General features: G+C 45.1%; 1 protein-coding gene across 1 annotated transcript in view; it reads left to right on the plus strand.

The window, feature by feature from the left end:
* TSHR (thyroid stimulating hormone receptor) overlaps nt 1–27701 on the plus strand; it is a 215691-nt gene that overhangs the window by 76154 nt on the left and 111836 nt on the right. The window contains exon 2 of the mRNA XM_075065858.1: nt 23697–23768. Coding sequence (XP_074921959.1) covers nt 23697–23768 — 72 coding nt within the window. The remainder of the gene's footprint in view (nt 1–23696; nt 23769–27701) is intronic.

Here is a 27701-nt window from a genome sequence, read left to right on the forward strand (position 1 = left end):
TTCCCCTCTGTCAGAGTAGCCGGCAAGAAGGAACTGAAGGGTGGCTGGGTCGGCAGGGGTATATATCCGGCACCATAGTGGCGCCACTCCAGGGGGCGCCCAGCCGACCCATCGAGTGTTGCTAGGGTAAAAATCTTCTGATGAACGTGCACGCGGCGCGCGCACACCTAACTGGAATGGATATGAGCAACACATCTCAAAGAACAACAGTTACAAAGGTGAGTAACCGTCTTTTCCTCTTCTCTACCTCCTCCCTTCCTCCCAGCGCTTCCCCCAAGTGCTTAGGACTTTCTGGGAGGGAGGGAGCGAGCGGGGAAGCTGTCCCCAACCCCCGGCAGGCTGGGCCAGCCAGAATTCAGGGGCTGCAGGGCCCTGGCCTGCAGCTCTAAAGTCCTTTTCGGAATGCAGTCCAGCGAGCACGGGCTGGAGGACTCAGAAGGAGCAGGGGCAGCCGCACAGCCAGCGGCCGGAGAGAAGTGGCGCTTTCCCCTTCAAAGCTGGCCATAGAGAAGCTATGCATGCTGCTCATTCCTGTCCATTCCAATCCAGGGATGAGTCATGGATCTGTTGTCAGCTGCTCTTGTGGGCAGGTGAATGGCTTGTGCAGCAGAGCAGAAGTTTGATGAGATGCTGGATGGCATTTCAGAAAAAATTTGAGAAAAAAGTGATGAGACTTGGAGGTGGGCTCACTCACGGCAGACTGGACATAACTAATGAATGCCACTATTACTGGTCATTTTCCATATCTAGACCTGTATTTCTGATGCAGGAGAAAAAGCACGGTGTGATGGGACCACATCATCCTGCAGATCTGGATAACAAGCAGTGGCTCCAGAAATTCTGCATGAGGAAACAGACATTCCTGGAGCTGTGAGAGGAACTTGCTCTGACCCTCCAGCACTAGAGCGCTTGACTGAAGGAGGCCATACTAGTACAGAGTGGGTTGCAATTGCCTCTGGGAGCTAGCTACCCCAGACCAGTGGTTCTCAACCAGGGGTACACAGAGGTTGTCAGCCTCCAATGGCCCCCTCCCTTTAGGGAGTCCCCCCTGGAATGGTAGTTCAGCACTGTATATTGCTAACACTGTTGCAAGCATTGCAAAGCATTTTGGGGAGGGCCAAAGGTGTATAAGTGGAAAGTAGAAGGTTTTGTTGCAGGTTACAAAAGGCTGGGGAAAAAAGGGGGGCAAAAAATGGATAACAATGCTATAGCTAACAAACTCAGTTCAAAGATAAGATGCTGGCCACCACCCAAGGACACTGTTCGCAGACAAGACTTGGCTAATAGCCGAAAAAGACAGGAGCCTGAAAGCTGCCCAAGTGGCCGTAAAAAAACAACTACACAAATCTGCACTTGCAGGACAGCAAAACCAGGAGAGAGGAAAACAAAGGTCAGGGCTGCAGAGGCCGAAAATACAAAAAAGACAACAAAAGTGGGAACCAGTCAAGCATCCTTGAAGCTGAAATGTTTTGGGAAAAGAAAAAAGACCATAGCAAGCCTGTTTGGACCAGTACAAAAGGCACCAGAAACAGAGGGACAAAACCACCCCAAAATGAGCCCAGAATTTAAAACCCTCCTGAGAGCTGGAGCAATTTGAAGAGCACAGCAAATTTTTGGACGACCTGGTCCCAAGACAGCACTTCCCGTCCACCCTTCCCGCCCTCTTTTTCTAATGTTATACTGTGACTTGGCCAGTTTGTGTTGTGTGTGGTGTAAGTATGAAAGTGGGTTAGGGCTTCAAGCTCTAATGTTTTCTTTCTTTCCCTAAGTGACATGGAAATGGTCCCAGCACTTCCTGCTATATTTTATTATTTTGTTAATAAAGCTTTACCATTTACACTTGGTGTGTTTCGTCATCTTCCCCCAATGATCCTGCAGTGTCAGCCTGATCACCTTACACCAGGGATCAATTGGTAACAGAAATCTGTCACAAGGTCTCCCGGGGGGTACATGAACTCATCTAGATATTTGCCTAGTTTTACAACAGGCTACGTAAAAAGCACTAGCCAAGTCATTACAAATTAAAATATATATTACTCCTTTGTTATTTCTCATTGGCATACATCGTCACTTCTGGCATTGGGAGAGAGATTCTCTCACTCTCTGATAAGTAAAATAGTTTTATATAAAAAAATAGGAAGATGAAGGAAGATGCGATGAAATCATGTCTCAGGGACTTTTATCAATAATGCCCTTGAAGACAAAGTACCAGAATGGATAAAAGCAGTAATTTTCTAGGCAAATGGGAAGAGCCTATGTATGTATGTTGTAACCCTTGTGCCAGGTGTAGTCAGCAGCAACAAGGGCTGGGTTCAATATCTAGGGGTTCCTTCTGAGAACACAGAACTGGCTCGAGCCGCCACCCAGCAATCTGGGAAAACTAAATACCATCCCTGGGTGCTTCCAAGAAGCAATAATTCCCCTCTCACAAGCACTGAGTCTGTGTATGGAAAAGAAAACCTACCATTAATTTGGGAAAATATCAGAGGCATGATTTGAAAACATGTGACCTTGAGCAAAACATCCATGCCAGAGTACATTGGGCAGTGTCCTTTTCCTCAATCTCTCTCCTTGTAGTGTGAAAGTCTGACAAACAAACATCCCTTTAACACGCCATTCCCCTCTCCTTCTGCCTCCCCCACTCACAGTTGTTGTCCTTGTTGTCAGTGATGACCCAGAGTTCAGAAGTGTGTTCAGATGGGGTGAAGGAAGGAGGGGAAGGCATCAAGCAATGCCTCAGCTGCTGCTCTGCCATCGTTCACTCGGCTACTGGCTTCTTTATCGTCATTCAGTTCTTCTCTACTGCAGCCTCTAGGATGTCTTGAAGTCCTGCCACTTAACACTAGGGTGACCAAACAGCAAGTGAGAAAAATTGGGACGGGGGTTGGGGGTAACAGGAGCCTATATAAAAAAGAGACCCCAAAATCGGGACTGTCCCTATAAAATCATGACATCTGGTCACCCTACTTAACACAGCTCTCAGTGATTTCAGCTGTTAGTGGGGAAGACTTACTGCTACTGCAGGCTGGGCAGTTTCTTTCATCAGACATTGTCCCATTAGCAGATCTAAGGCTTAGCACTTAGACCTGGTTATCAGTGATTTCAGCTCTGCTGATCCCCACAACAAAAGACTCTTAATTGAGTCTTAATCAGCTCTGTCCTTAAGGGGGAGGATCAAATTATGTCTAGGGCCCTTAGGCAGAGCCCTCACTACCAGGCACAGACACCTGTCCCCACCCTCTCTCATCTCCACTGGGCTTTGGCTCTACTACCCTTACTACTGTAATGAGTGCAGTTCAGTAGAGTGTGAACCCCTCAATCAGGGCATGCCAAGCAGAATTCTGTTGCCCTTTATTCACACAAGGATGACACTTTATTACGTCTGCACCCAAGAACAAAGAGACTTGCAATCCAACACCAGCCAAAAGTGATCATGTGGGAAAAGGAGCTCCACAATGCTGAGCACCTATGCAGAGTGGGTGTATTTATGCAAACAAAGTCAGTTACTGAAGTCTTCTCCCCTAGCGCATTACTAGATGTCGGGGAGAGCTCATTCAGATGCTGCAAACATATGCAAAGGAGATACATAAGGAACTGGTCACTGAACAGGATATCATAAGTGGTGAGTTGTGAGCTACGAGGGAGAGGAGGGTGTAAGAAATTTTTCTCTACCATGAAATCTGAAAAATTGTTGAATTCCTGCTCCGTGAAAAGTTTTCAAATGTCACCTTCCAAGAGCAGAAGAAAATCAAGAGTAAAGTTAACCAAGTTTTGGATTAAGAGGCATATTTTTGCCAGCAGCAGAATCATCCCATTTCCCTCTGCCCCCCACAATCAGTCCCCAGAAAGACCAGGAAGAGACAGACAGCACAAGAATGCCTGTTGCATGAACATTAATAAAAACATTGCCTTTCAAAGTATAAAAGTGAAATCAGGATAAACATTGATTTTCAATGAACATACCATCACTGCTATATGGGACAATAATTTGCTAGCCAAAGTATACACCTATAGTATTAGCATAATAAATGCACAACAAGCATGACTGTCACAAAGAACTTTACCAGAACAGGACTTATAACCATCAATATATGGGACAATAAATTGGTAACCAGGGACTACTAAAGTAGCATTACATAAACTTTCCCAATTTTACAAAAAGCTATACTTGCAAAAATATGCACTCGGGCTTGCTAGGCCAGTTAGCCTTTACCAATTTTGAAAAATGTAATTGAAAACAAGGTTTGAAACAGACAGTGTTGAGCCTACATTTTAGTAGTGTCTAACTTTATTTTTTCCACTTGGCATCTGTCTTGGATATGATGTGGCAGCGGGATGTGGGAGAGGTGCCCTGTGGGAATCCCTTGGGAACTGCCCTCTCCCCAGGATAAGCATACTTCGTACCGACATGTAACATCCTCCTCCATAACAATCATTTTATTGGTCCTAATGTGGAAATCCCATCCTAACAAACAAAATATTAACCACGTGGTAACAACACACATGAAGGTTGACTCTTACCAGACTACAGTTTGGTTCTCTAACCCTGCTCTGCTCTCTTTCCAGGCAGGTCCCTGGATCCATCCCTAAACAGGTCCTTGGAAAATGGGCCCAAAATATCTACTACCATATCCTGCTGGGTGAGCTGATTCAGAGCTTCAGGCTCCATGTCTGCAAGTCTGCAGTGATCCCATCCACTGCAGCACCTGCCTTCCCTTCCTTTAGCCTAATAATAAGCCTCGCTGCTTGCAGGAAGATTGTGAGATATGGTGGACTATGTGTTGGGGATGGTCCCTAGGACCCTATCAAGTGCCTCATAGCAGGAGCAAGGGCTGGGTGCAATACCAGATCTGCTTCCTTAGCTTTGTGGTGTAGGCACTTCAGATGTTTTATCTGCTCCCTTCTCTGCATCACTGTCTAATGGATGCCCTGTGAGATACTTCAGTAGAGATGAAAGTTTCTAGAGCTTTTGCTGAAGTTGCAATTCTGGGTGTACTCACACGAGAGGTTAACAAGTACCCTGATGTGGTTCTCCAGCCATCTTTCAGCAGGGTAGGGTTTGGACATTTTCAAATGGTGGGGAACAATTGAGCTGTTGTTGAAGTGAAGGAGTTTATGTGGAAAGAAAAAGATTAAATGATGAGCAAGGGTATATAAAAAGCAGGTAACCATGGGAAGGAAGTGAAGATGCTAAAAGGTAGGAATATACAGGACAGAGAATTGTGGGAATGACAGTGTAGGACTAAATAGACTTGATGGCATCGTTGCTACATCTACACCATGAAGTGGATGGGTAGAGAGGCAGGTCATATGCCATCTTGCAGTTTTACTCACAGACCCAGATGAGCACACTAACTCAATTTCTACATGCCCCTGGATATGTCTAGGTGCTTTGACTTCAGATGATACAGGGTAGGGGCAAAAACCCACAGCTTGATACATGGAAAACCAAAAGTGTAGACATACTCTGAATTAACATCCACAAACTCTTTGTTAGAATGATGTGATCAGTATTTAAAATAATCTCATGCAAGTATAACCCCCATATCTTTTTCTTCTTTCATGGTGTTCGACCAAAAGCACTTATTGATGTAATTACAGCTCCTGTTTCTACTTGCTCTCAGACAAGGTGGCACTGTAGAGTCTTGAGTGCCAAAAAGAAGTAGATGCTATTTCAGCACATTAGAAGGGGCACAGGAAGTTGGTAACCATGCTCAGTTGATGTTTAAAGCTGGTATGGAAGGCTTTATTAAGGGCTTACATTCTTGCATATACACACACATGTACCCCACACTGTGCCTTAGAAGCTGGAAGCTCCAGACCAATCAGTGTTGAGTTCTGTCAGGGATACAAAACTGGCAGGCAATTTGAGCACTGCTCAGATCCAGCCCAGCCTGCAGGGGAAGAGAGAGCAGCCAAGGGTAATAGAGACTAATCTGCGGGCTAGATCTCAATACATTTTCCTGTAATTTTACATGTTAGTTGGACATTATTGGTCTGTTAAGGTATCATTACAGTCCTTAGTCCCAAGAAAGAAAATAAGTATTTTTTTTTATATAGCAGTGGATTATAGTTAAGGGGCTGTGGAAGTTTGCTTCTTGCCTAGAGGGATGCTGCCTTACCAATGTTATTCTAAGATGAAAGCTTAGAATTAAATAAATAGGGCAAGTATGCTTGTGTGAATATATATATATTGTTGAGATACAAGGCATGGCCCTGCAACCGGGCTGGTAGAGCACTGGTCAGATACAGTCCAGCCCTGCAGGGAGGAAATATTGCTGCTAGGGGTAACCCAGACTGCTGTGTAGATTGGTATCAATACAGTTTCCTGTAATTTTACAGAAATTAGTGGAATTGAGCCTGGGAAAACACCATAAATGAGCAATCACAGACTGGAGACCAAATGTCTTCAGGAGGCGTACTACATCATTAAACCAGACAGTGTGAGCCTCACAGCTATAGGTTTTGTAAAGGTTTTTTTTTTCTTATTTGAAGTTGTATATGTGCTCAATAGTTTGGCTGCTGAAACAACTGGTTATGTAGTACAACTAAATGTTTTATTTAATTGTCAATATAATACCCAGGGTGAGCCTGTGTGAAAGCAGAAGCTCTCCAGTTGTCAGCAGTCCCAGTCCCTGTATTGATTTTATAAGGAGCATTGTAAATATATATGTATTTATTTGGGGTTTAGGCCCTGTGTTATATTCTTAATTTTAAAGGAAAAATAACAAATCTCTAGTTAGTGATATTAGTTTAGCTAGGGGGCATAATAACTGCTATCTCTGGAGTGTTAGCTATAAAAAGAAATTTGAAATTATTATTTGTGTGTGCGTAACTGTCTTATCATAAAGGCTGGCGCTGGATTGCTAAGAAGTGAAAGAAAATGAATCCTATTATAACTTGCACTTTTAGTATTTCAAAAAGTTCCTATAGAAAATCCAGCCCTAGTCTCTTGCAGTGATGGGAATTCATGATCTGTGCAAATACCTTCAGTCAGAGAGAGGAATTCTGGAGCACAGATGTGGTAAGTAAATTGACTTACCTCCCGTCTGCATAGATTTCACAGGGAACTAACATTTATGCAGTATTGAGGTGGAGAGATCAAGCTTCCTAAAGTCAGGAAATTTCAGAAGTTTAAGTTTGAACACTTTGCTGCTCATTTAGCCCCTACTTGTACCAATTGGTCAGATATATGTGGCTCATATCTTGAAATATGAAATGTTACAGTTGATTTGCAAAGGATAGAGTTCTGGCTGTTTTTTCCCTTTCTTTTCTGATTAAAAAAAAAAGGCCTAAAAAGCTTGTCTTCCTATCAAAGAATATTTATTCTTCCTTGTGTTTCACCTTAGGGGTATTGGAGTCTTTTTAAGATTTCCTTGGAGGACCCGACAAACACTGGAGAGGGAGTCCTTAACTGACTAGGTGCATTGTTTAATCTCTAAAAATTTTTTCTCTCCTTCCAGCTGTTTGACAGGTGTTAAAAACCAAACAAGTTGTCTAAAATGTTCACTCATCTTTAAGTTACATCTTCATATTCCCTTTTATGATCCAGATGTAGCTTATATGGTGGAACTTCAACTAGTACTGCTTGTAGGAGGGTTCACATGCCCCTCCCATCCCTCTCCTCAACATTTACAAATGTTCCAAGTGTGAGGTTATAAAAGGGGGTATGGTGTTCTGTATGCCTCAGTTCCGTTCTATTGTGTCTAGCTGATTGTTCAGGAACTACTCTGTGCCTTGACAGGAGTCCACCCTTCAGTGCTTTGTTTTAGATAACTTTTAGACAATTCTAAAATAGGTTTTAGGTAGAATTAGTCTCTCAGATAAGTTTTAGTCTTAGTGTAAATAGGTTTTTATATATTGGTCTCTGGTTCTGGAATGACAGATTCAAAGATCAAGAAGCTAAGATTCAAGCACTGCATCCTGCATTTCAGTCTTTCCAGTGTCCAGTGAACACATGAGATGCTTGTCATATCTTGGAGAAGGACACACACTGTTGGAGGTGCCACACTCTCAAACTTCATATCAAGGGCTCACAAAGATAGGCAGAACAAGCTACAATCAGTGCTGTAGCAGCAGGTGTTGACATCTAAACCACCCATGTCTGACCTTTGTAAGGGACCAGAAGGATCACATAGACCGTCTTCTGCCCCTGATTCATCCAAGGAAAAGAGGCAACAAAAGTCTCTGCAGAACATGTCTAATGTGGATCCAGGCTCAAAGAAACAATCAGTGCAGAAGAAGGATCTGAAATCTTTGGTTCCAAAACCCAAGAGCAGAGACTCCTTGATGATGATGGCCTCCATATGCAGAGCCAATCTATGAGGCAACTGTTTATCATATCCGTGTGCTCCTGAGCCAGCTAAAGAACTGGTGTGATGCTTCTCAGGGCCGTGAATCACCTTGTTACCATGTGCCTCTAGCACAGTGGTCCCCAAACTTTTTATCTCCCTCCCCTCCATACCACTATCCATGCTTCCTGCCCCCACCCTACCCCACCCCTGAGCCAGGGCCGGAAGCAGAGCTGTGGCTCCAGAAGGAGGGGGATGTTGACAGGGGTAAGAGGCCGAGGCTGGGTCCACAGCAGGGGGTGGGGGCAGGGCCAGCAGTCTGGGCACTGAGTGCAGAGCCCAGGGCGTGGGGCTTGCAGCTAGGGCCCCGGTCGTGGGGCTGGGAGGGGGGTTCTGGGCATGGGGCCAGCAGATGGGCCAGGAGCAGAGCTGGGTGGCACTCCCTCCCCACCCCCTGTGGGGGCTGGCCCGGACCCCAGCCTCACCTCCTAAATGTTCCTCTGTGCCCCCCTGGTGGAGGGGAGATGAACCATAGTTTGGGGGCCTCTCTAGGACAATGAAGTCTTGCCTGTATTAATTGGCTGTTACTTCCCTAACACAATTAACCCGTCAGCCACTCAAGCACCCTTCTCTAAGCACCAGCTGAATCTTTATATTGCAGGTTGACGACAGATGCACTCCAGCCCCTGAGATCCTTCAAAGTATCCTCTTCTGGTATCCAGCTGCTGATCACTTGATACCCACAGAAATTCCAGATCCTCTCTTCCCAGGGCCGGCTCCAGGCACCAGCTCAGCAGGCAGGTGCTTGGGGCAGGGCCGCCCAGAGGGGGGGGCAAGTGGGGCAGTTTGCCCCGGGCCCCGCAGGGGCCCCCGGCTGCGACTGTGTGACTGTGTCTGATACTCCCCTGATGGGGCCCCGCTGGCCGAAGCAGCTCTGCGTCTCCCGGAAGCAGCAGCAGCAGCTAGGCAACCAGAGACGCTGAGCTGAGGCAGAGCCAGCCGCTGGGGGAGAGGGGGGGAAAACGCGTATCTGCTCACCTGGAGGAGACAGCTTCTTCTGGTCCGGTGGGAGACTGACAGGATGGAATAATCTCTCAGTGACCTCACTCACCTGAACAGCTGCTGGGACTTCCAACCGTGAGTGTTTGACCCTGTGATTCCCCCTAGGTTTGTAATATTGGGGTGGTGTTGTGGTTTTCAGGGTGTTGCTGTTTGAGGGTGAGTTTGTGCCTGCCTGGGTGGGTCTGTTTCAGAACTAAAGTTGGGATCATGACATGTAATTGTAACCCAGGAAAAAAGCCCCTGGTCTGCAATATGGCAACGGCAGGCTGAGACTTTTATCTCCCCCCTATCTCCCTGCAGAAGGGGAAACTGAGGCACGGCGTGATCTAATTCCTTTCAAATTATTTTGGAAAGGAAGGGGACTGGGGCTCCTATCCAAACCAGTTCCCTTCCCATCAACTCTGTTTTCCCTGCTGCAAGACCGCTGTAGGGGCTGAAAATTTCCATTAAACTATGGCTCCTTCATTTGCCCTGCAACAATAAAATAGACCAGCTTGCGGGGGGGGGGGGAGTGGTCGCAAACAGGGGTGAATTTAGCAGAGGGTTGAGGGGTTGTGATGAACTGGGATGTTCTTAATGTTTGCTCTGAATACTGTGTTGGTGCCTCAGTGTCCCTAGGCAGTTCTTAAGTATCTAGGTGGTGGATAAGGGTGTGTGATTGCTGCAGAGCAAAGGGCCAGTGCACCGACCTAAATGCCTGGCACTCTGTCTCCTAGCAACTGATGGCTGGCTGGGCCCTCTCTTCTGCAAAGGTGCCAACTGTCTGAAGGTGTTGGAGACAAAGGGATCAGGTGACCTCCTGGCCCGGGAAAGGAGCTGAGCAGAGAGGAGGGGCTGGAGGGGTGGTTAGTCTGGAGCTTGCTGAGGAAGAGGAGTGAAGTGCAGACCTAGGGGTCTGGCTCGCTCACTGCCCCCAGAATGGACCGGCCGAGGGGTCGGTTCGCTGTATCTACAAGCTCTGTTTTAGACCCTGTTCCTGTCATCGAATAAACCTCTGTTTTACTGGCTAAGAGTCACATCTGACTGCAAAGTGGGGGTGCAGGACCCTGTGGCTTCCCCAGGACCCCGCCTGGGTGGGCTCGCTGTGGGAAGCACACGGAGGGGCAGAGGATGCTGAATGCTCCAAGGAGAGACCCAGGAGGTGAAGACGTGTGAGCTTCTTGCCCTGAACAAGTCTGCTCCAAGGGAGAGGAGGCTCCCAAAGTCCTGACTGGCTTAGTGGGGAGCAGTTCCAGAGCATCGCCCGGGGACTCCGTGACAGGGGTCCACTTGAAATCCCACCTGATGCAGCCACACAGAATCACTAGCAGTGCTGGGAGAGGCCAGGAGTGGAAGCAGGTGCCTGGGGGTAGGGCCAGTGTCCCGGGGCTATTTAAAGATCCTGGGGAAGGGGGTTTGGGCTACTTAAAGGACTGGGGTTCCAGATGCCTCTGGGCACCCCCTGACCTGCCACACCAGTCGCCCCCCACCTGGCAGCACTCTCTGCACCAGTGCCCACAGCCAGCCCCTGCCAAACCCCTTTTCCTGTCTCTAGCCAACTCCTGCCACACATTACTGGCCACAGTCCTGGGCTCTGGGATGGACTAGGCTTGCTGGGTGGGGGTTCAGTCTAGTCTTCCAGCCTGCTGTTCTCACTGGGGTCCCACCCCGTGCCAGCCCAGGACTGCACCCAGCACCCAGACTCCGTCCCACTCAGCCCTAGGCAAAGCTCCTTGGTCTGGGGTCTGGCTCCAGTCCTCTCCAAGGGTTGCAGCTGTCTGGAGGTGCCCCTTCCACACCTTCCTCATTCACACCTCATTCATTCAATAGGGCAATTGATTACAAAGTGGAGGAAAGATCTCTCATTCCACTTCTAGCAATGAGACATTTTTCTTTTACTTTAATTATACTACCTTGGGGCCCACTATAACATATTACCAGGTTCAATACAAAGTCATGTAAAAGTTATACAAAAGTGCATAATGCAGAGATTTACCTACAACTGCACTGATTGATTGCTGTGTGCAGTAATATAGTGACCCCTGGGTCTTTGAATGAGGTTATATACTCGGGGGGGGGGGTGCAGCGGCAAGTCGGGGGCGAGCGGGTGGGCAAGTGGCAGGTGGACAAAGAGGCAAGCAGTGAGCCAGCAGGGGTTCTAGGGGCAGGCATAGAGGTTCTGGCAGGGGAGGGAGAAAGTGAAAGGAGGTGAGTTGTGGGTGGGGGACTGACTAGGAGGGACGCAGCAAGTCAGTGGAGGACTAGGGCGTGAAGAGGGTGTGATGGTGGGTCGAGTGGGGAGGGGGTGGGTCCTATTTTACTGCTCTGATCTGGCCACCCTATTTGTGCCAGGTTTCAGAGTAGCAGCGGGTTAGTCTGTATCTGCAAAAAAGAACAGGAGTACTTGTGGCACTTTATTGTGGTTTTCAAGTGTTCTGTTTGACGGGTGAGTTTGTGCCTGCCTGGGTGGGTCTGTTTCAGAACTAAAGTTGGGATATTACATGGTTAATTGTAAACCCCAGGAAAAAAGCCCCTGGTCTCAATATGGCAACGGCAGGACTGAGACTTTTTATCTCCCCCCCATCTCCCTGCAGAAGGGGAAACTGAAGCAACGGCGTGATCTAATTCCCTTTCAAATTGATTTGGGAAGGAAGGGGACTGGGGCTTCTATCCAAAACCAGTTCCCTTCCATCAACTCTCGTTTTCGCCTGCTGCAAGACCGCTGTAGGGGCTGAAAATTATCCATTTAAACTATGGCTCCTTCATTTGCCCTGCCAACAATAAATAGGACACTTGCGGGGGGCGGGGAGTGGTCGCAAAACAGGGGTGAATTTTAGCAGAGGGCTTGAAGGGGTTGTGATGACTGGGGACTGTTCTTAATGTTTGCTCTAATACTGTGTTGGTGCCTTCAGTGTTCCTAGCAGTTTCTAAGATCTAGGTGGTGAGGATTAAGGGTGTGTTATAATGTGCTGGCAGAGCAAAGGGCCAGTGCACCGACCTAATGCCTGGCACTCTTGTCTCCTAGTCAACTGATGGCTGGCTGGGCACCCTCTTTCTGACAAGGTGCAACTGTTCTGAAAGGTGTTGGAGACAAGGGATCAGGTGAACCTCCTGGCCCGGAGAAGAGCTGACGAGAGAGGAGGGGTGGAGGGGTGGTTAGTCTGGAGCTTGCTGAGGAAGAGGAGTGAATGCGACCTAGGGGTCTGGCTCGCTCACTGTCCCCCAGAATGGGACCGGCCGAGGGATCCTGGTTCTGCTGTATCTACAAGTTCTGTTTTTAGACCCTGTGTCTGTCAGAATAAACCTCTGTTTTACTGGCTAAGAGCACATCTGACGGCGGAGTGCAAAGTGGGGGCGCAGGAACCCTGTGCGCTTCCGCGGCCCACGCCTGGGTGTGCTCGTCGTAGTAGGGAAGTCACACGCGCGGGTGCAGAGGTGCTGAATCGCCAGACGCAAGAGAGGATCTCGTAGGTGAAGACGTGAGCTTTTGCCCTGAACAAGTCTTGCCTCCAAGGAGAGCGTACGCTCTCCAAGTAGCCTGAGGCTGGCTTAGTGGGAGGCAGTTCCAGAGCATCGCCCCGGGAGAGCTCCTCGGACATGGGGTTCCACTGACAATGCCCACCTGGAGTGCCAAGCCAACACAGATATCACTAGTCAGTGACTGCGCGATAGGCCTAAGGATGGAAGCAGGTGGCCTGGGGGTAGGGCCATTGCTTCCCAGTGCTCCCGAGGCTATTAAAAGATCCGGGGATGGGTAGAAGGGGTTGGGCTACCTTAAAGGACTGGGGTTCCAGATGCCTCTGCTGCAACCCCGACCTCCCAACACCAGTCGCCCCCACCTGCAGCACTCCTGCACCCAGTGCCCACAGCCAGCCCCTTGCCAAAACCCCCTTTCCTGTCTCTAGCCAACTCCTGCCACACATTACTGGCTTCAGTCTGGGCTCTGGGATGGACTTAGGCTCGTGGTGGTGGGTTCATTCAGTCTAGTCTTCCAGCCTGCTGTTCTCACTGGGGTTCCCACCCCGTGCCGCCAGCCCAGAGATGCACCCAGCACCCAGCTCCGTCCCACTCAGCCTAGGCAAAGCTCCTTGGTCTGGGGTCTGGCTCCAGTCCTCTCCCAAGGGTGTGCAGCTGTCGGAAGGTGCCTGCCTTCCACACCTTCCTCATTTCACACCTCATTCATTCAATAGGGCAATTGATTAAAAGTGGAGGAAAGATCTTTTTTTTTTTTTCCCCCCCGCCCCCCCCCCATTTCCACTTCTAGCAATGAACATTTGTCTTTTACTTTAATTATTAACTACCTTGGGGCCCACTATAACATATTAACCAGAGTTCAATACAAAGTCATTGTAAAAGTTATACAAAAGTGCATAATCAGAGATTTACCTACACTGGCACTGATTGATTGCTCGTGTGTGCATAATATAGTGACCCCCTGGGTCTTTGAATGAGCGATATACCTCGGGGGGGTGGGGGTTGCAGTGGGCAAGTCGGGCAAGGCGGGTGGGCAAGTGGCAGGTGGACAAAGGGAAGCAGTGAGCCACCAGGGGTCTAGGGGCAGGCATAGAGTTCTGGCAGGGAGGGAGAAAGTGAAAGGAGTGAGTTGTGGGTGGGGGACTGAACTAGGAGGGACAGCAGCAAGGCAGGTAGGGGACTAGGGCGTGAAGAGGGGTTGATTGGTGGGTCGATGGGGAGGGGGTGGGTCCTTATTTCTTACTGCTCTGATCTGGCCACCACATTTGTGTCAGGTTTCAGAGATAGCAACGGGTAGTCTGTATCTGCAAAAAAGAACAGGAGTACTTTGGCACTTTAGAAGACTAACAAATTTAATTTCACATAACTTTCATGGGCTTACAGCCCACTTCTTTGCATGCATAGAATGAAATATTTCTTTGTGCCTATGTGTGCTGTTTCTCCCCCCTCCCCACAAACCTCCTTTTGGCCCACAGCTGTTTCGACACAAACACACGCCAGTGCGCTGAGAAGGAGGTCTTGTTTCTCCGCTAAGGACAGGGCAGGACACTGGGCAAGTGGGGCAATTTGCCCCAGGCCCCACAGGGGCCTCCTATAGTATTGCAACTTTTTTTATGGAAGGGGCCCCCGAAACTGCTTTGCCCCAGGCCCCCTGAATCCTCTGGGCAGCCCTGGCTTGGGGTGGCCAATGGAAAGGAGCAGCATGTCTGGCTCTTCGGCAGCGGGTCCCTCAGTCCCTCTCTGAAGGAAGGACCTGCCATCGAATTGCTGCTAAAGAATGAAGTGGTGGCGGTAGAGTTGCTGCCGATCGCAGCTTTTTTTTTTTTCCCCACAGCTTCAGGCTGCAAAAATGCTGGAGCCGGCCCTGTCTCTTCCTAAGGGAACAGTGTAACACAATTTACAAATTTTATCTTAGCTCTCGCTTCCTATATCACTCACAACACATGAATTCAATTATAAAACAAAAGGAAATGTATTTGAGAGTAGAGATTCAAATAAAAACCAAACAGTTAAATATAAAACTTCAGAACACACATTCTAAAGCCTAAACTTAACACTTGTCCTTATAGAATTTAATCTTGTTGATTTTAGATCAGTTTTCCAATTTGTCAAGGTTGTTTTGAATTCTAATCCTGTCCTCCAAATTGCTTGCCACACATCCCATCTTAGAGTCATCTGCAAATTTTATAATTATACTCTCCATTTCATTATCCAAATAATTAATTAAAAGCTTGACTAATACTGCACCAAAGACTGACCCCTGTGGGATCTAACTCAATATGGCCTCCTAGTTTGACAGCAAACCATTGAGAATGATTCTAAGTATGCTCTTTCAACCATTTATGCACCCCACTTTACTGTAACTTCATGTAGACCACATTTCCCTAGTTTGCTTAAGGGAATGTCACGTGGAATGGTGTCAAAACACTTACTAAAATCAAGATATATCATGTCTACAGCTCACTTCTATTCATTAGACTAGTTACCTCATAAAAGAAAAAGATTAGATTGGCTTGCCATAATTTGTTTTTCACAAATCCATGTTAACTATTATTTATAACCCCTGTTATCCTGTAGGTGCTTAGAAATTATTTAATAATTTTCTCCAGTATCTTTCCAGGTATCGAAGTTAGGCTGACTAGTCTATAGATCTCTGGGTCCTCATTTTTAAAGATAAGTACTATGTTTGTAGAGTGGATTCAGGAGACAGATTTGACATCAGAAAGTCAGACTTCCCCAGAGACCCAGCTCAAGGTGAAGATTCAGGGTACTGCGGGATCCCTGACATAGAGTTTTGCTAGAATATTTCTAGCCAGCTGTAGTTCTAGTGGATGGGACCTCAAGAAGCAGAGGAAGGAATTGAAGTGGCCAGAGTGCCATACCCTCTTTATTTTTAGCTTCACCCTCAGAACATTTGTGAACACTGAGGGGAGGGAAAGGAGGGTGGCTGAGATTTGCAACAGGCACTGTTAGAGTTCCACCATCTTAGCTGCATCCAGCTGACACAGTCCATGAGTTTGAATATACAAATCCAGAACTCCAGTTACAGGTGAGTAACCTTCATTTATCAATTACTCAGGTTTCACTTCTTTGGTAAATGTGATGCAATAGGGTCTACAAACCCCATGCTGAGCATAGACAGAGGGGAGAGGAGAGTCTGTCCTGTTTATAAGCAAACATCTTGATCGCATCCCCATGCGGCTGTCAGAATTGCCAGTCATGGAGTCAGGCACTCACAGCTGCAACCATTAGAGAAGACAAGACCTCTCTCTGTAAAGGGGAAAGCACAGAGAAGGAAAAGGAGGCAGAAAGGCCTAAGATAGCAAGGGGTGATAGCCTGTGTCAGACTGCCTCCAAAACAAAAAAACAGTCAGAAGACTGAAGGAGACTGCAAGCCTTAAAATTGAAGAGCTGACAGACTTAATTTGAGATGAGGGTCTTAAAAACTGACCGAATGGAGAACAGGCTAAAGAGGTCAGTCAGGACAAGCTAAGACTCCTAGAAAGACCACTACCAAGAGATGGTGACAGATGTCATTCTACTAGATCAGTTGTCAGTAAAATCTTTCAAGAAAAAAAGTGCAGATAAGACCTGAATTTCTAATGTAAATACCAAAGCAGAAGAACAGAAAGAAGAAACAAACCCCTCAAACTCCTTTCAAACTTTATTTCATATATTATATAAAAGCAAAGGGGGCACTATCACCGTCTTTCACCTGTAACTCATAGGTCATGAGTTAGAGAGACGATGGCTCCCTTATGCCAGATCTACACTACAAACTTACAGCAGTAAAACTATGTTCATTCATTACTAGACTTGCTTTCTGTGTGTATTATTCTCTTCCTAATGTAGAAAAGCTTTTGTTAAATGACCATAGTAAATTTTTTTGATTAAGTGAAAAATCATTTCCCTGTAGTATTTTCTTTCTTTCTGAGAAATCATGCTGTCTGAGTGGAGATAGTCTGGGTTAGTGGCCATTAATATGAGGATTTTGGACACAGTTGTTAAGAGCTGGGTGGTTTATTTGTGAAACATGTAGGTATAAAGGAATTATTAAATGCATGGGGACTGGAACAACAAAGACACAATGAATGCCCTGAGGAGTTAGAGAGACGATGGCTCCCTTATGCCACGTCTACACTACAAACTTACAGCGGTACAACTATGTTCATTCAGCGGTATGACATCACCCTCACTGACACAGTTATACTGACATAACCCCTGGTGTATACAATGCTATGTTGATGGGAGAGCTTCTCCCATTGACATAGCTATTGCATCTCGCAGAGGTGGATTAACTATGCCAAAGGCAGAAGCTTTCCCTTGTGTTCCGTAAACTTAAAGCACTAAAGTAGTGCAGCTGCACCAGTGGAGTTGTGCCACTTCAGGGCTGTATGCATAGACAAGCCCTTAGACTTTCTAACCGGTACAGGGAGGATTAATTTGGCTAATAGCTCTGTTCTGCCTTCTTCAAGCCAGTCCCGCTCCCAAGGCTTGAGGCTGTGTGACAGTGTTGCCCATGGGAGCCAGCTGAGGTCACTCAGTTAGGGTGAACTGCAAACAAAACGGGGCAGACAAACCCCAGAAGCTGGTGGTTGTTCCAGTACTTAGATTTACCGAGCCAGCACAGAACAGCTTCTATAGTACCTCACTGGTTGCTTAGAAGTTCAAACAATGCAGTTCCCTTAAAGTACCCAGCCTCAGGCCTCCATCCAGACACACACGTCAGATATGATGATGATTACTGAAAAGGTTCTTCCAATCCCAAAGGATCAGCCACATACCCAGGTCCAATTATAACTTAGATCTTATCCAAAATACACACTATTAGCCGATTCTTATTAACTAAGCTAAAATTTATTAAAAAAGAAAAGAGGGAGAGTGTTGGTTAAAAGATCGATATACATACAGACTTGAATTCAATTCTTGAGGTTCAGGTACATAGCAGAGATGAGCTTGTAGTTACCAAAAGTTCTTTTAGAAATAGTCCATAGGTTATAGTCCAATGTCCCTATTCAGGGTTGCTCCAGTCAGTGACTGGGGATCTCAATCCTTATGGCTTAAGGTTTCCCCCTCTTGAAACCCAAAGCAGATCTAAGATGAAGTAGGCTCATGTCCCAGAGTTCTTGTACATTTCCAGCAGCCTTTTGGCTTGAGAAAACAATAGGCTTAACTTTTCTTCTCCCAAACAGCCTGGCAATTAATACAGGGTAATTTATCCATTAAACCACGAGTCAGTAACCCTTCAGAAATGGTGTTCCAAGTCTTCATTTATTCACTCTAATTTAAGGTTTTGCATGCCAGTAATACATTTTAACATTTTTAGAAGGTCTCTTTCTATAAATCTATAATATATAATTAAACTATTGTTGTATGTAAAGTAAATAAGATTTTTAAAATTTTTAAGAAGCTTCATTTAAAATTAATTAAATGGCAAGAGCCCCACAGTTGGTGGCTTAGACCTGCGGCAGTGTGTGCACCTTGTGCACCTTGTGCCATCGGTTTGCCTTATTCCCATTTAACAGTTTCAATACAGGTTACCACAACTTCAAAGAGACATCAGATTGACAAAAATTCACTCAGTGACATTCCTAAATGTAATATTCCTTTTTTATCTTATGAATTAAGCATAGCAATAAGACGAGACTTATTTGCTTAATCACACAAACCATGAGCAAACATTCTCCCCTTCTACTCTGAACAATGCAGACTTGTTATTATCAAAAAGATCTATTACATTTACATATTTTCCTAACAAAGTCTCTAATAGCTTCGGACATGGTGTCACAGTCAGGTCTGTGGTTAAATTAACTCTTTCTGGCCTGTCATCCTAATCAGTAAAATATTGAATTCTCATAACATGCACATGACTGTATAACTACTTCCAACTTTATTTTAAACCACAAGCACTACATAGAAGTTAAAAGATTTCTAGTGCCTTTCATATTATGTGGGTGAAGTGAGGGACAGAACAGAGGTAAGCACTCTCTTTGTTTATCCATTCGCCCTTTCAAAAAAAGTCAGGAATAAGTACTACTTTCTCCAGAGGATGGTGGATGTGATACAATGTCAGTTGTTTAAGACAAGGTAAGGTGATGGTAATGATATTTTATTTGGACCAACTTCTCTTATGGTGAAGACAGAAACAACTTTCCAGGCTTACAGAGCCTTCCTCAGGATTGGAGAAAGTAGTAACCAGGGTACATGCAAAATAAAAAGGTGGGGACAGATGTTAAGAAGCATAGGGGTTCAACACATACTGTTATACACAAATTAAACTCTGGGCTGAAACAGGACGGGGATAGTGGAGTCATTACAACTAACTTGAGCTTTTTCCATAATGTAAAAGCAAAGAATTCCTGTCGGCAAACCTTATAGGACTAAACAGAACGTTTTGGAGCATGAGCTTCTCGTGGGTGAATACCCACTCATACGGTGCATGTTAGTGGAAATTACAAGGGGCACGAATATAATATATGCAAGCAAGCTAGAGATACGAAGAGATTATCAGTCAGTGAGAGAGAGGCACTTGTTCTGGGCAGTTGCAGGTTGACAAAACAAGAGGAGGAGGAAACTGGTGTTTGTGTTGAGCAAGCCATCACATCTATTGTTATAATCCTGAGCTGACGTGTGTCAAATTTGCAGTATTGAACTTGAAGCTCAGCGATCCTCTCTGGAAAGTCTTGAGGTCCTGAGTTGTTTGCTGCAGGATGGACCACCTTAGGTGCTGCTAGAGTGTGAGCAGGGAGGTTGAATGTTCTCCCTACAGTTTTTGTATATTGCCATTTCTCATATATCTGATTATTGTGTCATTTATCCTATTTCCATAGGAGACGTGCCAGTTTTGGCGATGTACATGCAGAGGGGCATTGCTGGCATATGATCGGGAAATAGATTAATTGGTGGAGCGTGAAGGTGAAATGAACCGTCGATCGGTGTGGCTGATTCTGGTATGAGGTCTTAATGATGGTTGTCGCTTGGTGTAGATATGTGGGCAGAGTTGGCATTGAGGTTTGTTGCATGGATTGGTTCCTGAGCTAAAGTTACTATGGTGTGGTGTGCAGTTACTGGTGAGAATATATTTCAGGTTGGCAGGTTGTCTGTGGGCGAGGACTGGTCTGCCACCCAAGGCCTGTGAAAGTGTGGGATCATTGTCCAGTAATATTCTCTCCATGAGCTTCTTTGACATGCAGAGGAGTAATGTGGACTGGTACAGTGAAGGATTAGTGGTTGGCATCTCATTTTAGCAATGGCAATAACCATAGTCTTGTGTCAGCTCCTTGGGACGAGCCCTGAGGAATGGGTATTGGAAATCAGTGCTGCCAGCCATTTCCATCACTTGGTCTTGAGATTTTTAAGAAATTCTGGGAAGACATAATCACATTGTGCAGCTTTCCTGGTTTTCATGAGTGAAAAGGCCTTATTTATCTCCTCAACAGTGAAGGGCAATGATGGGGAGGGGATGAAATCGATACTCAGCTGATTGTCAGAGCTCTGCACACTTTGAGCTTAGTAGACTGGTCCCTTGATACTTGACTCTTGGCCCCTACTAAACTAGCTAATTAGCTATCAGTGTCACTGATGGACTAGTCAATCACAATAGCATAAACTAAATTGAAGTTGATTTCAAAATAACACAAAGCATAGCATATTAATTGTACCAATTGGAATAGATAATTAAGGGCTAGTAAGTTAATGAGCAAACATTATAACTAGGACTTAGGGCCTTGCTTCAGTACTGAGTCAGAGGAAGCCTTTAAGGTTACATTATTGCTTCATACTTTAGAAAGACTTTGCCCTGGTTCTCGTTTTGGGTTTCATTGCTGCAAGAGGTGGCAGAATATTCCCTTCCCTAGTGTACTGCTGTTAGCCACAGACACTATTAGTGGTCCCGGTGACACATGACCAGAAAAAGTTAAACATCCTGCAGAATGAATGACTCAAATTCAACCCTTAAAGACACCTGGAGAGATAATGTTTGTGTTTTTGTGTATTTACATATATATGGGTAGTAGTCAACAAAATAATCAACAGTCTCTGTCTATGTTGTATTCTGATAAATCAGAGATCAAAAGATCTTAGCATTTAAATGGATTGTAAACACAGGATATCACTGTATTCATCTCTCTTTGAAATGTATAACAAATCATCTGTGAATGGTAGATGAACAGGCAATTGCCTTATGTTAATTCTTATAGCTAAGTACCGATGATGGACCTACTTCAAAGTCACCCTAATTACCCATTGTTCCCTGAGGGACTCCAACCTGTCAAAGAAGGCCTGAATTGTATAAACAATTCTTGGGTCCCAATCCTTTTTATTTCAGATCTCCTTAAGTTTCATCAGGGGAAATTAAGTCGCAAGATTGAGGTCCCAGTTCAGCTGGAAGCACCCTGAATATGATATTGGACATTGGACTATAACCTTTGGACTAAGTTCTAAAAGAACTCTTTGCAACTACAAAGCTCACCATCTCTGCTGTGTATCTGAACTTCAAGAATTGAACTCATGTCTGTATATATATTGATCTTTTAACTATACTCTCTCTTCTCTTTTTTAATAAATTTTAGTTTAGTTAGTAATAATTGGCTGCAAGCATGTATTTAGGTAAGATCTGGAATATTTATGAACCTGGGATGTAATGTGTCCGATCCTGTGGGGTTGGTAGAACCTTTTCTTTTATATGATGAAATAAGATTTTCAGAAATCTTCATCATATTTGACTTGGTTACCTGGATGGAGGCCTGAGGCTGGGTTACTTTGAGGGAACTATGTTGTTGGTTTCTGGGCAACCAGAGAGGTAATAAAGAAGAAGCTGTTTTGTACTGACTTGGTATATATAAGTATTGAAGTACCCACTAGCTTTGGGGATTGTCTGTCTCATTCTTTGCAGTTCACCGTAATTGAGTGACCTCGACTGGTCCCCACTGGAACTCGAGTCAAAGCCCCAGATTGCTTTCTCATTAGAGCCGCATGTTTTACTTAGCACAAATGACAATTAAAAGTTAGTCTTTCTTACTAGCAAAAACCCTGTACACAGAGAGCTGTCTAGGAGGTGTAGAAGGCAAAGATTTTTCCATTGAGTCCTCCATCCTTGTACATTTGTTTTTATTCCAGATGTTATCAAGTTTTTCTGATAAAACATTTTTTCTCTGAAATGCAGGAATTATACATCTTTTCTGTGTAAATGTCATTACTTAATGATGGACCTGTGCAGTTCGCCATGTATTCAATCCATTCTCTTGGCACTGGGTTTGACTCTGCCAAAAAAACTTATGTGCCTTTGACACAGTAACTTGGTTTTGTAGTCTTAAAACATGAATGAGTAGGGCCCAACCAAATTCACAGCCATGAAAAACAAAATCGCAGACCATGAAATCTGGTCTCTCCACCATGAAATCAGCACTTCTGTATGCTTTTACCGTACATTATATTAGTTTCATGGAGGAGACCAGAATTTCTCAAATTGGAAGTCCTGACCCAAAAGAGAGTTGCAGAGGGGATCACAAGGTTATTTTAGGGGGGGATCGTGGTATTGCCACCCTTCTCTGCTGTCATCAGAGCCAGGTGGCTGGAGAGTGCTGACTGAGGGCCCAGCTCTGCAGGTAGCAGTGCAGAAGTAAGGGTGGCAATACCATACCATGCCATCTTTACTGCTGCACTGCTGCTGGTAGTGCCTCTGCCTTCAGAATGGGGCTCCCAGCCAGCAGCTGCTGCTCTCTGGCCACCAAGTTCTGAAGGCAGTGCCGCCACCAGCAGCAGCACCAAAGTAAGGTAGCAGTACCGCACACATCCCTACAACAATCTTGCGACCCCCACCACCACTACTTTTTGGGTCAGGACTCCTACAATTACAACACTGTGAAATTTCAGATTTAAATAGCTGAAATCATGACATTCACTATTTTTAAAATTCTACGACCATGAAATTGACCAAAATGGATTGTGAATTTGGTAGGGCCCTATAAATGAGAATTGGGAGTTGGTGGGTACGTTTTCAAGTAGTGAGCAAGGAATGGACTGCTCAATTCGGTATAACAGTACTAATCAAAAAGATGTCTACATTTGTCACTTCAGTTTTTTCAGAGACTGCTTAAATGCTTTCCTTTCTCCATTGGAGAAAGGTAACTAGAATCAAATGGCACCTTTTCTTCACATCTCTGCTTCCTGTGATAAGTAATAATTGGAGATATACTCATCTCCTAGAACTGGAAGGGACCTTGAAAGGTCATTGAGTCCAGCCCCCTGCCTTCACTAGCAGGACCAAGTACTGATTTTTGCCCCAGATCCCTAAATGGCCCCCTCAAGGATTGAGCTCACAACCCTGGCTTTAGCAGGCCAATGCTCAAATCACTGAGCTAGCCCTCCCTCCTGTGAGTCACAGCTGCTGACTTTACTAGCACAAATCAAGCTTATTGATGTGTGATGGAATCACAAATTTAGGTCTCATAGCATTGCAGAGTCAGTGATTAGAGAGGACATTGGTAATGCACTGGACTGTCAGAAGATGCATTATGACCATTATGGTGCTGGACTTGGTTTCATATTTTATAGGATTATGACACAATATAGTAACATTTTAACTTTCAGACTTTAATTTCAGTTGTCAGGCTTTCCATGTTTTTGTCCCTGCAAGGTCTTTTTGGTCAGTTACTGGATTCCTGAAATATTGTGGGAGAAGACAAAGGTACTATTTTAGAATGGAAGTGAGTACAAATCAAATAGAACAAAGAACAATGCAAAGGGAGCCATGATGCAAAGCAAACATGGGAAGACTGGAAATGTAGAGAAATGAGAGTTGAGATGTAGGTAGGACTGGAGCTATGCAAGGCTTTGTTACATTTCACTTCTCATTGAAGGACATTAGCTGACAAACACTTGTTTTTGTAGGAGGTTTATGGAGACTCATCTGAGAACAATTCCAAGTGAAGCATTTTCTAATCTCCCCAACATCTCCAGGATGTAAGTATCCTATTTTTTACACTTTAATAAAAATACTAAAAAGAACCGCTTCTTTCTCTTCCCTCAAAAATTTTTCCTTGTGTGTGACTCTCTCACACATCAAGCTACAAAGGCTATACTTTAAGATATAAGTAGTAAACTTTAAGGGCTAGGGCCATATAGTTCCTTTGTACATACGAATCTGTACAGCAAAAATTGGCACCATTATTAGCTGTGAGGATTTCAGTCAATCTTCATATCTTTTTTATTATGTATAGTCTGCATTGGCTGTTCTTAAGCATGTAAACCAATACCGGATAAAGTAATACATCTGTTGATACAGAGGTGATAAATGGTTTTGTTCTTACAGTTCACTGTATATGAAAAGGTGGTTTCATCTGTTATAACCACCATCCTGTTTTGTCACCATGCTGGTCTTGGGCTGTATTTTCAGTGTCTTGGGGCCATTTATATCCAGTGTAAATTAGTCTTCAGGTTGTTGTAGTATGGCACAGTGGGGCCAGGCCCTTCACAAAGGCTGCACTAGGATCAGCAGAATGCTAAAATGAGTTTTAAGTCACTTTTGTCCTTGAGAGAGCAAACACAACCAGCATTGAGGAAATGTTTCTGAGAGCACAACTTAGGTGGACCAGACATGTCATGAGAATGGAAGACCACCGTCTCCCAAAACAGATCTTGTATGGGGAACTGAGTCAGGGCAAAAGAAGGGTTGTCTGTGTAAACCAGTGGTTTTTAACCTGGGGTGCACGCATGCCCTTTCTGGGGGTGCGAGACATGCCAGATTTTTTTAGAAGGTAAATCATTGAAAACATAAATTAAGCACAGGCATGTAAGTACAACTACTTTGTTTCATCAAACCTATGTATTTATTAATATTATACATTTTTAGTGATTACCATAATATACAAAGTTTTTAAGTTTTCAAGTTTTTAAGGTAATTGTAATGCAAATTTTGATAATTTTGTGCGAGAACATATTTTGAGAACCAAAGGGGTGAAGGCTGCAGTAAAGGTTAAGAACCACTGGTATAAACTCTTTAAAGATAATATGAACAGCAGTCTCTAGTGGACTATTATCAGTTCCAAAGAACTTGAGCAAATGGCTGAGAACAGGACTCACTGGCAGTCTCTGACAAGATCAGCATGTAACAGTTTTGAGCAGGATCAACAAAATAATCTCCAGTCTGCAAGTGAAAGATGCCAGAGAGCTGCATCATGAAACATCATAGAAACAGACTTCCCATGCCCACAGTGTGGCTGACTCTGTGCATCAGGGTTTGGACTTCGGAGTCATATACATAACCATAAATGACAACTGCAACAATATTGTCGTCATCATCTTCGTCAGCAGTGGACTAACAACATATACATAACCTGCCATCCCTCCAGATCAGCCTCATCTCAGGATCTTGCCCATAGTATTTTTAAAAAAGGATTAGCCAACTTTAAAAAAAACTTATTTACAGACCTGTAAAGCTGGTTTAGAGAAATAGTAGCCCACTGTTTAAGAGAACTTCTAAAATGGGTATTGTTTTCTCCATACAAAGCATACCCCTAGTTGTTAGACCCCACCCCACACTGAAATCCATACAGGGTATCATCAAACTACTGCAACCCATATTCAGTGGGGACCCCATATTGAAAGAAATCTTTTCTGAACCCTTCTCCTGGCTTTCAAACACCCCCTCCCCCCACACACACACACACAATACACACCCTCTACAAGCTCATCATCTGCAGCAAGCCATCCACAGACCAGGACACACCAACTCTTAAGTGGCATCAGACCCTGCCAGAACAACAGATGCAAAACCTGCAGACACATCTCCAGTGCTACAATGATCAACATCTACCACAACACACCTTTCAAAATCCATGGATGTACCTCACCCGGTGCACTGAATGTTCCAATAGCAACTATGTGGGTGAAACCAGACAATCACTACGTTCTTGAATAAACTCACATAGGAAAATTATAAAAGACAACTCTGCCAACAACTCTGTCAACTGTGTGTGAACACTTTTCACAAAGTGATCATTCTATGTCCAGGTGTAGTCAATTATTTTTTGTCAAGGCCCAAATTTCTTGGTTGTGGTATAGTCAAGGTCCACGCTCCAGAGAAAATAATTTAAAAAATGATAATGATAACAATAAGTAAATAAAAATATTTCAGGGTCCATTCGAAAACATCTGACAGTCCAGATCTGGCCTGCTTGTTGACTACTCTATATCTGACCTATAGATATGATCAGTTCTCATCCTCAAAGGAAACCTGCACAACACTTTCAAATGATAACAAATTCATAACTTTAATAGACACTAAAAATCATGGACTGGACAAAGGCACTGGATTTATGGCTTATTACAACAATCTGTAATCCACTAACAATCCCCCCCTCCTCCCCCAGTCTGCTTTTTCCCTCTCAATCTCCTCCCTAAGACTGGAGGAGTGTTAGCAGTCCACTTCACCTTGAATGGCCCCTTGAAATATGTAACAACTACTTATGAAAAACAAACTGTTCAAATCTTGTGTTTAGCAGTGACACTTTGAGTTAGGTCTAGTCTACACTACATGCCTATATCAGTATAGTGTGACAAAGTTCCTCCTCTACCTTGGTGGGTTCTGAGCTTATTGGCGGATTTGCTCATCTCACAGATTCACCATGTGGGTTGGGAAACACCCCAGAGACCTTCCCCTCTGGTAGAAGCCACAGTCCAGGTCAATTCCTCCTGTGTTTGATCAGGAGTTGGGAGGTTTGGGGGGAACCCAGGCCCACCCTGTACTCTGAGTTCTATCCCAGGGACCTGTGGACTGCAGCTGTCCAGAGTGCCTCCTGGTACAGTTGCACAACAGCTACAACCCTCTGGGCTACTTCCCATGGCCTCCCTATCCACTGAGGAGATATAGCCACGGGGAAATAAGGTTCAGCTGGAAAAGGAGTTACCAGGGAACTAATTAGGTTCAGCTGGCCCCAACTGTTGGAGACCTTTTTAAACTCTCCCTGTCATCGAAGCAGGGGGTAGAGTGAGAGAAGCAGAGAAGCTACCAGCAAGCTAGGTGCAGCAAGGCTCTGAACCCTTTCAGCAAGGGGAGTAACCCAGCACAAGGGACTGACTAAGAGATGGATCAACCAGACCCTGTGCGACCTGGAAGGATTTTGCTTTGCCCAAGCCTGTGTCTCCAAGTCTAAAAAGGACTGAGCCTGCTGAGGAGGAGCAGGTACTTTGCCACAATCAAGAGAACAAAATCGTTCAGAAAATTGGTCCAGTTATCCATGGCAGTGGTGGACAGAATGAAAAGTCAGCCTGTGTCATCACAACTCATCTTGTCATGAATAGCATCCTGTATTCATGAGTGCTACAACCTGGCAGGTGTTCCTGCAGCTCCAATCACTGCACACTCCACCAGGGTACAGGCTTCATCAATAGTGTTCCTGGCTCAGGTTCCCACTCAGGAAATCTGCAGGAAGGCGATGTGGTCCACCATACATAATTTCACCAACCACTGTGTGATTAGCCAGCAGGCCAGAGATGATGCATCCTTCGGACGAGCCGTGCTCCAATCAGTGGACAACTCTGACCCCACCTCCTGAACTTGGGCTTGTGAGTCACCTGATTGGAACTGACATGAACAAGCACTCGAAGAAGAAAAAATGGTTACTCACCTTCTCGTAACTGCTGTTCTTCGAGATGTGTTGTTCATGTCCATTCCAATACCCACCCTCCTTCCCCTCTGTTGAGGTAGCAGGCAAGAAGGAACTAAGGGGGTGGTGGGTTGGCAGAGCTCTATATTGAGCGTCATGAAGGTGCAACTCTAGGGGGTGCCCAGACCAACCCAACAGATGCTGCTATGGGAAAAAACTTCCGGCTACCATGCACGTATGGATGCACACACCTGATCAGAATGGACACGAACAACACATCTCGAAGAAC

Source organism: Chelonoidis abingdonii, chromosome 4 (genome assembly GCF_003597395.2).
Source record: "Chelonoidis abingdonii isolate Lonesome George chromosome 4, CheloAbing_2.0, whole genome shotgun sequence".
In the NCBI taxonomy this organism is placed as follows: Eukaryota; Metazoa; Chordata; order Testudines; family Testudinidae; genus Chelonoidis; species Chelonoidis abingdonii.